This window comes from Oncorhynchus kisutch, linkage group LG11, assembly GCF_002021735.2.
Source record: "Oncorhynchus kisutch isolate 150728-3 linkage group LG11, Okis_V2, whole genome shotgun sequence".
NCBI lineage: Eukaryota > Metazoa > Chordata > Actinopteri > Salmoniformes > Salmonidae > Oncorhynchus > Oncorhynchus kisutch.
Window position 1 is genome coordinate 59,337,132 of NC_034184.2, and position 12,602 is coordinate 59,349,733.

Sequence of the window (12,602 nt, forward strand, 5' to 3'; positions counted from 1 at the left end):
GGTAAACATATGCCCCGATAAACATCACGATAGGAGCATTTCCTGAACGTTGGTTTTTCAGGGTTAATCAGACAGGCGCAGGGCGCTGGATTCAGCTGTGTTTGCCTTGGCGCAGTGCCAGGTCTTGCTCAGCAAAGGCCTGCTGTAGTGTTTTAGATATGGCTCGTTAATGAGCTCTGTTTGGCTGAAGCGCTGCGTGCGTGACAGGGAATGTGGTGTGAAAAGCCGGAGCCTTCTCCTCCGGATAGGAACGCAATTTAATACAACCTGGGAGAGTGTCTGCTGAGGGTTCTAAAAATACTCTGAGAGGAAGTGAGGCGACAAACGACCAAGGTTTATCACTGTTACAACTACTGCGGCAATCCAAGGGTACATAACATGAGGATATTGCTAACGTGGAGGATGTCAAAGGAAGGTCAAATGAAGATGTCGTGTATTGCGTAATTCTTTCACAAATGTCAGTAGGATACAGGATATTCCATCGTTGTAAGCACATGCATTTCCTGCATTTCCAATCCTAGGCTTGATTAAATAACTCCAGAAACGGACTGGTCGTAGGGAAGATCGGGGCAAATGCCCGGATGGGCTGGTCAATCTTTAGCACAGTGGGTTGTTCTTAAGTGGGGCTTTTGTACAGAATGATCATAGTTTGGCTAATAATGGGGGCCTCGAGGGAAAAAAAAACATTTTCCTGTTTGGGGACCAATTTTGTGTGTGTGTTGTGTGGAGGTCCCAGTCTGTCCCTGGTCACTCCTATTTATTTCCAGTCAGTTCCGTTTACCAGTCATCATAAGCCCGTCAAAGAGGCTAGATCTGAGCCAGCTGTCAGCACTAAGCCAGTGATCCTACTGCCCTTGAGCAATAGAGAAAGATGAGAGAGAGTTGAGTGCCCATGAAGCCTCCTCAAATAGATGATCCCTGGGACATCACAAGTGTTTGTCAAGCTATCTTTAGAAGTGTATTTTAATGATGCGACACTTTATAGACTCACTTTCTACTTTCTGAAGTCCCGTATAGCTCTTTTAAGAAGAAAGAGCAGTTTTGTCCCTGTCAGCTCTTCAGTTGAACTTTTCCATAGTCATCATCAAGAGGCCTTGACATAAGAGGGCTGCGACGTCAGTAGTTATTGTCTTTTCACTCCCTATTGAGAGCAACTTTACAAAAAGTTTACGGTTCTCAAGGGAAGTTGGTCACACACAAAAAAAAAGAATCACCATTTAGTTGATTCTTCATGCAGTTCAGAATAGCACACGTTGTTGTCATCCGCCCAGCACATTTCCCCTTGGAGTTGACTTCTCAGGATCCCATGGATACAGTGTATCAAGCGGATAGGATCCTATGTAAGGAAGTGGTCGCACGAATAAACCCCAGTTTCCATGTGAACACAGTTGAGGTTTTGGCAAGTAACCCGATCCAGTCGGGGCGGACTCACATAGAGGAGGTGCAGCGTGGTCTGACTAAAGGCAACTTTAGCTATTAAGGTTGGAGGGCTAACTTTCCTACCGCCCAGATGTTCTTTAAAAAAAAATATGTATTACATTTTTTAAATACAACATTGTTTGATTTGATCTATATCTTTTTTTTATGCCCTCTTGTCTTTTCACTTGTCATTCAGTTACCTCAAACTGGAGCTCCCTCTGTGCCCATAAGATTTAAATGAGTATTGTCTGCCCCCTAGTGTCGAAATGGAGGCAGTGTTTCAGGTGACACTTCTCAAGTCTGATCTCTTAGCATCTCTAGTACGTCAGGGATTTGACGGTGCCTCCGTATCTCATTTGGTATCAATGGAGATGAAATTATGAAAATGTTTGAATGGATTTATGTAGAGCTTAGTTAGAGGGAAACCCACTTCATCCACCACCAATGTGTGGCAACCATTTATGGCACAAACCTCACCACGCATCAGTTAGCATGGTGGAGAGGTGAGGAGTGATAAAAATGAAGCCAATTATGAATGGAGGTGAGCTGGTGGTTTTGAATGTCCTCTCTGTCTGTGTGTGTAGGGAGCTGGAGCTGTATGTGGATACTCTGAAGAGGGAGACCGGCCCGGCGGGGCCTCACAGAGCTGTGACACTGAAACATGTGGAGGAGGGGGCCGTTAGCCTCAGGAGAGTGGGAGAATCTCTGGCAGGACTCAAAGGTAAGACAGCAGTACAGTATAGCCTACTTTTAAGACCCATACAGTACCTTAGATTATATACGTTGCCATGGATTACATAGGTTTCTGTGTGCTGGGTTTTCAGTTACAGGGGAGAAGTCCGATAATATAATTTATTAATTTATACTGAACAAAAATCTAAATGCAACATGTAAAGTGTGGGTCCCACATCGCTGTTAGTGAAGTTTAGCCTTTGTCAAGATAATCCCCCCACGTGACAGGTGTGGCATATCAAGAAGCTGATTAAACAGCATGATCATTACACAGGTGCACCTTGTGCTGGGGACAATAAAAGACCACTCTAAAATGTGCCGTTTTGTCACACACCACTATGCCACAAAGATGTTTCATTTATATTTTTGTTCAGTATAATAACATTTGGGTAACATAATGCTACAACTGGAAAAATACACTTTTTTTTTTTTTTAAATGTGTTTTTGTGTCCAAAAAGAGAATAAGCTTGAAAACGGTATGTTGAATAACAGTAGAGTTCTGCTGACGCAGCACACTAATAAAGTTGTCCTACAATGATGGCTGGTGAAGTTAATAGAAAATATAAATCTGAAACATGGTACTTCCTGTGTGTTTTCTCAGGGGAGTTTCCGGCACTGCAGACCAGGATGCGTGCGGTGCTGAGGGTGGAGGTGGAGGCTGTGAAGTTCCTCAAGGAGGAGCCCCACAAACTGGACAGCATGCTGAAGCGAGTCAAGAGCCTCACAGAGACACTCAGTAGCCTGAGGAGGTACATGAACCAGGGAGGGACCGGGAGTGTGCACTTGTTCACTCCCCCTCATGCATTTAAAAGCATTTTATTGTTGCAAGCGCGGCTGGGGGTTCTCTTCACCATATTCCTCATACCAGTCCATTCTTTTTAAATCCATGAGAGGGAGTGTACAAGTGCCCACTTCAAAAGAAGGGTAGAGATTCAAATCAAATTTCAAATCAAATTTGCACCGAATACAACAGGTGAAATGCTTACTTATACAAGCCCTTAAAGTTTTAAGAAAAAATATATTTTTTAAAGTAGGAGATAAGAATAACAAATCATTAAAGAGCAGTAGTAATTAACAATAGTGGGGCTATATACAGGTTGTACCGGTTCAGAGTCAATGTCATTGTGCGGGGGCACCGATGTCGAGGTAATATGTACATGTAGGTAGAGTTATTAGTGACGATGCATAGATAATAACAGAGAGTAGCAGCAGTGTAAAGGGATACTTAAAACATGAACATAACAAGTGGCTGGAGTCTTTGACAAAAACAATTCTGACACCGCCTGGTATAGAGGTCCTGGGTGGTAGGAAGCTTAGCCCCGGTGGTGTACTGTGATGTACTGGGCCGTACACACTACCCTCTCGATGGTGCAGCTGTAAAACCTTTTGAGGATCTGAGAACCCATGCCAAATCTTTTCAGTCTCATGATGGGGAATAGGTTTTGTCGTGCTCTCTTCACTACTGTCTTGGTATGCTTGGACCATGTTAGATTGTTGGTGATGTGGACGCCAAGGAACTTGAAGCTCTCAACCTGCTCCACTACAGCCCCGTCGATGAGAATGGGGGAAATCGAGGGAGTGAGAGGTTAAAAGAGAGACATTGAGAGTGGATGGAAAACAGAAGCTTCCAGAGAAGTCAGACAGTGGGGAGCATGACTATAGTGTAAGGGACACTAACAGTTGATTATGCTGGCGAGGAGTTGGCTCTGATCCCATCCGATGGGTCATGCGGAATGGACAGAGGTGGCGTCCATCTTAATTTAGCTCTCCATTGAACCGATAAGTTAATTAATTTGGGCGCAACACGGCTCCCTGCGGCATTCCATTTCCATATAAACATCTGTCAGAGACATTCTGCTCTGTGGGTCGTCAACACTTTTTCCAAGGGTGCACCACACAACGCAGCCAAACTAATCTACATTACCTCGTCCCGTCGGTGCATTTTTCTCCCCGCACTTCAGAGATGATTACACTCACTTTGATGCTGGGTTTGGGCCAAATTCACTTGGGGAGGTTTTTTGTGTTTTCAGGCTAAAGAAGCTTGGATGGTGCAGTAGTTCTTTCAAATTCCAAAGTTCTGTATCCCACTAAGGTTAGGAGGTTAGGAGATTTGAAGCATGCTTTCATGGGAGCATGACATATGTCCTTATAGCTACAGTATGTGTTTAACCTTAACCTTAGTGGGATACAGTTTAGATTAACCAGTGTCTGGCTGCTTGTGGTCAGTTTACTTAACTTTTTTTTTTGGGGGGGGGGGGGGGGGTATATTTTCAGATATCCTGGTTGGAATATTCCAGGAGGGAATAAGCACAAAATATAGAATCCTCCAACCAGAATTTAATTTAGGTAAAGTAACCTGAATTTTATAAGTCTAATAGTAAGTATGCTGCCCTCTACGCCCTACAGATGTGCTACAGAGGGTCTGCTGAAGGGATCTGACCCTGCTATGTGTGCCTCAGTGAAACCAACCCCATCAGAGAGCAGCCCAGTCACCACCACCACCGTGGACTCCGACCCCCCAGTGGAGCCTCCAGCTTCCCCCTCGGCCCTGCCCGAGCCCCAGAGCTCCTCCATCAGGTCTGAGGTGGTCATGCCCTCCTCCCCCATGGTCATCCACCACGTCCAGAGTGCTCCGGTCCACATGCAGCAGTCCCAGCAGTCTGCAGCCCTGCTGGTCCAGCCCAGCCCACCCACGACCCCCACCCACAGCCAGGGCCGGGACTCCCCCAGCTCAGCCAAGGGTTCCACTGGCACCGCCTCGGCCTCAAACTCCAACCCCTCCAGCCAAGGGGGAAGCCCGGCCCAGCAGAAGAAAACCCCTGCTGCCCACCTAGAGCTGGCGACCCAGGCTCCGGTCAATAACGGCAGCAGCGGGACAGGGAACCTCTTAATCGAGGAGATTCACACCAAGAGCAAAAACAGGGCCATGTCTATAGAGGTAATAAGCCCTATGGACGTCATACTGCACTTCAGTCCTCAGTCTATGATAAATCATTTCCCCTATGGGTTATTATTTATCTTCCCTCCACTGCTGTCTCCTCTCTCCTCTCTCTCTCCCCCCTCACTCTCTCTCAATCCCTCCCTCCCCTCTCTCTCTCTCTCTCTCTCTCTCTCTTTCTCTCTCTCTCTCTCAATCACCCCCCTCCTCCCCTCTCCCTCCCTCCACAGGTGGCAGAGAAGGAGTGGGAAGAACGGAGGCAGAACATGGGCCAGTACAATGGGAGGGAGTTTGAGAGGATCCTAAATGAGGCCCAGGCCAACATGATGAAGGGCATTCCCAGTCTGGATGTGCCGAGTGAGGGGGATGCCTCTACAGCACCCTCTGCTGCCCTGGAGGAGCCAACCCCAGGCAAGGGTCTTTTATACAGCTTTAGCTCCTACTATATTCCACTACTACAATTTTTTTATATTTTGGACAGGTTTTTTGAAGCAAGTAAACCATTTTTCTTCAGGAAAATTACCCTTTGTAGTTGTCAGGTATCCCTCATTGTTGACCTTATGTGTGTGTTTGTTTATTACAGAAGGGACTCAGCTCAGCTCAGAGAAACCAGCCATAGCCAAGCCTGCTGGTCCTGAGAAACTCCCCAAGTCCGTGCTAGAGAAACCCGCCACCACCAAGCCTACCACTGCTGCAGACAAAGTGGGCAAAGTCAGCTCGGAGAAGGCCATCAAGTCCCCTCCCCCTCCACCACCCAGAAAGACCTTCCCCACCTCCAGCTCTGGAATGACCACCACACGGTCTGGTGAGGTGGTTTACACCAGCAGGAAGGAGTCTGCCTCGGGACAGGTCAGTCTGCCGTGTAGTTAGGCTGCAGGGTAGTCTTGCGGTCAACTAGCTCTGATCCAGGGGGTTACACTCGGCTTGCTGACACTGAGCCTTCAGCGTCAGCAAGACGCACATAACGCCCTGGACCAGAGCAAATGGCAAACCGTAGACATCGTTTCTACTTGGGTGGGTCAGACCTGACCGTAAACAACATGGGGAGAGGGGATGAAGTCTAAGGACAGTTAATCACGCAATCTGAGAACCTTATAATTGATATTGGAATGGCCCATGTTGCACTCTTGTGGTAAATAGTATTGATGCTAGTATTCGAGTCACATTAAAAATAATTCCCGTCCGCCCAGGAGGAAGATGAGGCTGAGGTCCCACCACAAGCCCCAGCTAGCCAGTCCAAACCCAGCAAGGTCCCGCCGGAGACCAAGCCCAAGCCCTCCACCCCTCCCCCCATTGCTGCCTCAGCCAACCACGAGGAGGAGGAGGACGAGGGAGACAAAATTATGGCAGAGCTCCAGGTGAGAAACACACCGTACATCCAACAGCTGCTGTACATTTACCGCCACACACACACATACGTCATACTTAAGCAATAATGCCCGACGCAACGTGGGGTGCCTGGACACAACCCTTAGCCGTGGTATATTGGCCATATATCACAAACCCCCCCGAGGTGCCTTATTGCGATTATAAACTAGTTACCAAAGTAACTAGAACAGTAAAAATACATGTTTCGTCGTACCCGTGGTATACGGTCTGATATACCATGGCTGGGAGCCAATCAGCATTCAGGGTGCGAACCACACAGTTTATAATATGCAATAATGATCACATAGAACCACCGGAAAACACATCCACATACACACTGATGATGGTTGTGAGGAGGTTGAATGTGCTGTATCTCTCCTTGACTGTGGGAGTGGGTCCTCTTGTCTCTTCTTTTTGTGGTGGCTGGGTTACCTTCACTTGGCAGAGGATGGACACAGTCATTTACAAAGCAGAATTAACCATGGTCTTCCCCTTAGATAGTTTAACCATTCGGTAACCACAGCACTAGGTTAATAGTATCCGAGTAGTATCAGACCGGCACCAAGCAGAAGAATGTTCTCCACTTCACTGCCTGGTACCGTAGGTGTTTCTAAAAGACTATCATCTCACATATGGTAGGCAAAGCATAGGTAGGCTCTAGACCTCAGGGCCCTAAACCCTAATCCCCTGACCTATCTTCAATCCCCAGGTGTTCCAGAAGTGCACAGTTAAGGATGTAGGGGTGAAAAGTAGTGTGCTAGAGACACATCCTGCCCGAATTGAGCCCCAGATCAGAGAGCTAAGACCTGGGGCCTTATTGCCCCTCAAAGAGAAAAAGGTAAAGGATGTGGCGCCGTTTAGCCGTCCGTCTAACTGCCTGCTTCTGCCCACTACCTGACGCCAACTAACGATTGCCTTAACCTTCTCTGTGCCTTTCACACTTCCCTGCTTCTGCCTCAGCCAAGAGATCTGTACTGTAACAACTCCACTACCCAAAATCCCTTCTGTTTCTGACTTGTTCTCTTTCTCCCTTTTTGATTTCAATGAAACTCATGGTTTGGACTTGTTTTTCTCTGATTAAGTCTGCAGAAAATGTCTGGGAAAGTTTGTGTGCATCCAACACATGAATGAGGTCTTGTTGCTACTGGTATTTGATTGCATTATGTTTGCCTTGACTGATCCAACCAATAAAATAATCCTTTATCTTGAATCCAGACGTAGTCGAATGGTCTTGTCCGTTTTCTTTGGAATAACTGCCCTTATAGACTTGCTATACGAAATTACTTTGAGTTGGATTGGCTATTGAGGAGAACAAGGTTTTATTACTTCACACCTAGGTGACAGACTTGTTTTTGCAGACTTGGTTTACTTTTGGTCACTTTGACCTTTGACCCTTTTTCTTTACTTGCTTTATTTCTTGGGAACAATCCCTTACTACTGCTCTAAACCTCTATAGAACTGTAACTTGATCTGCTCATTCATTTTAATACCCAAGGATATGCCTACTGTGGTTGTTGTCCACAGGAGAAAAGTCTGTGTATTAGATTACAGTCACACAGTAAACTACAGTGTGGATGTATGGCACCCTATTGGCTATATAGTGCACTACGTTGGACCAGAGCCCTGTTTGCCTTGGTGAAAAGTAGTGCACTACAGGGTACCATTTGGGTGGTACACTGGATCTTATGTTCCTCGCTCCGAAACCTCGCCACACGAGATATCGTACGTGGGCTGTATGAGAGATCCAGTTATTCCGTGGGTCAGATTTGATGTCGTCCTTGAAAACCCAATGTTCGGCGCCCACATCAGCAATCAGGATTTCGTCACGTTATTCCCACATACGCATTTTCAGTCATGCAACATTGTATTCCACTCACCAACATGGGAATGATTGAAAAAACATTCTTGTAGCACCAACAACAGTGAGGATATATAAAAAAAATGATACAACACTGAACATTAGCTAGTCTGTGGATAGAATGAGTGTCGGTCTATACTCCAGATTAGAATAGTAGTTAGTTAACTCTAATTCATTAGTAAAAGGGGCAATCTGGGATTGGTACATCCATTTTTTTGACTTTTAGGATAGACTACTTTGTTGTTTGAATCCCAAATTGTCCCTTAAAAGTTTTTTTTTTTACATAATCCATTCCCTTATCCATGAACTACATTCCATTCCAACTCCCAATATCCATAACATACCATAACCATTCACTTGTGCCTGCATGAGTTATCCTATAAGGCATCTAACAATACTTGTAAACAAACACATTGTAAACACTGAAGGGACTGAAACATGCTGACGTTTCAGGATCTACTTCTTATCTTCTCGATCTTGAAACACATACCACAGTACAACAACTCAAACGTTGCCTTATAGGAGGGTTGTTGCCCAATGCAGTGTTAAGACCGTGGATGTAAATACCTGTGTGAGTGTACCAATGCAATCCACAGTGTCTTCAACCTTGTTTCAATTGGCACTTTAAAATCAGGGCCAAATTCAAGACCTTCAAGACCTGCCTTGAATTGAAATGTCAATGGAAACCAGGCTTTAGAGTGCAGTTGCGCCATACGGTGCACCCATAGAGTGCAGTTTCGCAATAATGCTGTCCCTTAATTCACAAACTGTCCTAGCAGAGCTCGGAGAAAACTCGAGAGGATAAACATCCCAACGCGGATGAAAACGGGAACACCACCCCTCTTCGTCAAAGTCCAGGGGTACGAATACCATTATTTTGACCGCTAAAACTTAATAGTAAAAAAATCTCAGGGCATTTATTAAGCTAAGAATAGTCTTTTGACATACAACGTTTCAAACGTGCCTTGACATGTTTCAAGATGTCAGGTTCTACAGCATATGATATGGGCCTTATGAAAGTCATTCGCATGCCTTACATGTCATGATATACAGTATGTTCCCATATTGATAGGTTTGTCATGTGGTATATAGTGTTGTGGTTTTAGCTTTTAGCATGGAGTGTTGTGGTTTTAGCTTTTAGCATGGAGTGTTGTGGTTTTAGCTTTTAGCATGGAGTGTTGTGGTTTTTAATATAAATTCTCTCCTCCTTTCTTTGCCGTATGCAGGTCATATACTACGTCACTGGGCAGATCTCCAAAGAGCAGCTGCCACCCCCGGCCGCAATGGAGGAGGCTCCGGAACACAGAGGCAACCCAACACTATCCCCCTCACAGGTGTCAAATGTGAATGCTAATGACAATTCCCCAAGCCAGCAGCCTCAACCGAAACCCCAGCAGTTAGGGCCACCTGTATCTCCCAAGCCTCTGTTCTTGAATGGCCCCAGCCCTCTGTCTCCGAAACAGGTGGTGACCTCAGAGTCATTGAAGACCAGCCCAGGAGTGGTGAAAGGGGTTCTGGAAAACCCAGCGACCACCACTGTAAATAAGCTTCAGATAAGCACAGTCAAGAGGATAGAGACCTCAGTCTCCTCAATCGTCCAGGAGTCCAGCATTCCCCGCAGTAAGAGTGTTGTGTTGCCCGCTGCATTGCCTGAAGACCCTCCACCAACCACCATAAGAGAGGCTCCTAAAGCAGTGGTGTCTCCCCCAGAGAAGGCTCTTAGTGAGGCCACTGATCAGCCCAGACACTGGTATGAGGAGGTGGATGAGGAGGCCAGCCTGAGCCCTGACCTCCCTGGTGAGGAAGCCCCTCCGCCCCCAGACAACATTGCCTTCATGATCACCAACAGCAAGGTCCAGGCCCTGTCCTGTGGGGAGTACCAGGAGCTGGTCAACGCCAAACGGGGCATCCAGACCGTGACCGTGTGTGGGGGACCTGGGAAACGGGAGATGACCAACACCACCCCGGGCGGCTCGGCGGGGTCACAGGACAATGGCTTCAACAACAAGAAGCCGGTCATCATCATCTTCGACCAGCCCATGGACATCCGCTCGGCCTACAAGCGCCTGTCCACGGTGTTCGAGTGCGAGGAGGAGCTGGAGAGCATGCTGGCCGCAGAGCGCATCGAGGAGGAGGACGAGGAGACGGAGGAGACAGAGAGGAGCAGTGGTGGACTGCAGGTAAAGGTCAAGGCCCCCAGCAGTGCTCTTAGCTCTTCCAGTAGTAGCTTGTCGCGCTCTTCCTCCTCGACTCCGGAGCTCGCCGAGCTGTCCGGTGATGGCAAGCCAGATGGGAAGAAGAAGTTTACGTTCAAGTTTCCCAAGAAGCAGCTGGCCGCTCTGTCGCAGGCCATCCGCACGGGCACCAAGACGGGCAAGAAGACGCTGCAGGTGGTGGTGTACGAGGACGAGGAGGAGTCGGACGGCACAGTCCGACAGCACAAGGAGGCCAAGAGATTTGAGATCCAAAGTCGCTCCAAACCATCTGCTGCCCCAGCAAACAAGACGCCCAAGGCCCCAGCTGCAGCCGTTGTAAGGAGGGAGCACTCGGACTCCAAAGGCAGGACGGACAAGATCCGGAAGAGCACCTACAAGACCCTGGACAGCCTGGAGCAGACCATCAAACAGCTAGAGACGACCATCAGTGAGATGGGCCCCGCAACGCACCCCCAGGAGAAACCAGTGAGGAGTGCAGCCAGCGTGGAGCCCCATGCTGGGTGTGTCTTGAGTGGGGAGAATGGAGGCCTGAAGAGGTCCTTATCACTCCCTTCCAAGAGTTCACTCCTCAAGGTCCCCAAGCCCAGCAAGGCCTCCTCTCAGAGGAAGAAGACCAAACCTCAGCTCCTCCCCCGGCCAGCCGTCATCCCCACCGCCACTGTCACCCCCGTCACCAGCCAACAGGTCTCTTTCTAAGCTCTTGTCAATCGGGAGGCTTTGGGCCCTCTTTTTAGTCGTCCCTCCCTCCCTTCACTCCATCCTAACCACTGGGTTTACCAACCAACCACTTATTAACTCACACCCCAGGTGTTTTGGAAATGTCAGAGCCCTTCTCTGTTGGTTTCTCCCTCTGTGTGATCATGGTCCAACATGATTGGGGAGTGGCATTTTCAATGGGTCCCTCCTCCTGTCTCTCATGTCTCTCCTTCAATTGGCTGCTCAAACTCTAACCGGGGCTTCAGCCAGTAGTAGACTCTTAATCACACAATGACACTCAATGTTGATTACACTGTCTTTTTTGGTTTCTTGAAGCGGTTGTTCTTGGACTGCATGAACTGTAGGGTTATACGTTTTGGTATAGGCTACTACGGTACAGGGGGTGCATGTGCTCTTACCGGTGTTATTAAGGTTAACTGTGAGGGTAATCTTGAATGAACAGTTTTCTGACCTGTCAGTGCCTTGTTTATAACAGTTTCTCATACCTCCAATATGGTGTTCTGTTTTTTTCTTTTTTTCTTTCTTTTCTTTTCTTTCTTGTTTTGTTTCGTTTGGATCCTCTTGCAGAACGCAACCAGTGTCGCTTCCCCTACTAGTCGGATGCCAGTGCCCCTGTCTGCGAAGTCCAGGCAGTCGCCAGGGACTACTACTGACAAAGCAGGAAAACAGCAAAAGCTACAGGACAGCACTCAGAGGCAGTTTCGACAGGTAGTTTTACTATAGGGCTTTACCAGAGACCACAGGGACTAGAGGGAACACACCTGTATAGTGAACACAGGACATAGAAGACGAGAGGCCTGTGCTAAAGGGGGGGGGGGGGGGGGGGGGATATTTAAACAACCAAAGCTGTGAGATTAAGTGTTTCGTTTAAATGGGATTGAGGTGGCCATTCTGGCTTCTGTTGATGTTTTCTCTTGATCTACTCTGACTGAAAGGCATGTTTGACTCTTTGACTGTTACCCCCATAACATCATCGTACTGTATGCTCGTGCATGGTCCACACTGCTCATGGCGGCTTTTGCTGTGTTGGTGACATGAAAAAAAAATGTAAAGAGAAAGACAAAGACAGATATACCCTGTCATTGACTGAGTTCCCCATCCCATCCCGTTTCCATCACAGCCGAGTTCCTAAACAGTGTTTGCCAACCAACCCCAGGATGCTTTACTAAACTGATACTTCCGATGAGCCACGCTCCCTCCTACCCTCAATGCACCTCTACTAAACCCAAGCAGCCTACCCGATACGCTCCTTTCGTTTCACAATGCACAGTTACTAAAGGAACACTTTAATATCCCTCCCTCCGACCCTGGTGGAACCAGCCGGATCTCTGCGTTCACCATTTATATTTAACTT

The 12,602-nt window shown here is 47.5% G+C and overlaps 1 protein-coding gene across 6 annotated transcripts in view; it reads left to right on the plus strand.

Annotated features, from left to right (window-relative positions):
- Window positions 1-12,602, plus strand: part of LOC109899508 (sickle tail protein homolog) — a 174,774-nt gene that overhangs the window by 159,843 nt on the left and 2,329 nt on the right. For all 6 annotated transcript variants that reach the window (XM_031835968.1, XM_031835969.1, XM_031835971.1 and 3 more), the window contains 10 exons: window positions 2,004-2,140; window positions 2,753-2,900; window positions 4,558-5,089; window positions 5,320-5,500; window positions 5,673-5,938; window positions 6,280-6,447; window positions 7,167-7,295; window positions 9,095-9,175; window positions 9,542-11,215; window positions 11,816-11,956. In XM_031835968.1, coding sequence (XP_031691828.1) covers window positions 2,004-2,140; window positions 2,753-2,900; window positions 4,558-5,089; window positions 5,320-5,500; window positions 5,673-5,938; window positions 6,280-6,447; window positions 7,167-7,295; window positions 9,095-9,175; window positions 9,542-11,215; window positions 11,816-11,956 — 3,457 coding nt within the window. The remainder of the gene's footprint in view (window positions 1-2,003; window positions 2,141-2,752; window positions 2,901-4,557; window positions 5,090-5,319; window positions 5,501-5,672; window positions 5,939-6,279; window positions 6,448-7,166; window positions 7,296-9,094; window positions 9,176-9,541; window positions 11,216-11,815; window positions 11,957-12,602) is intronic.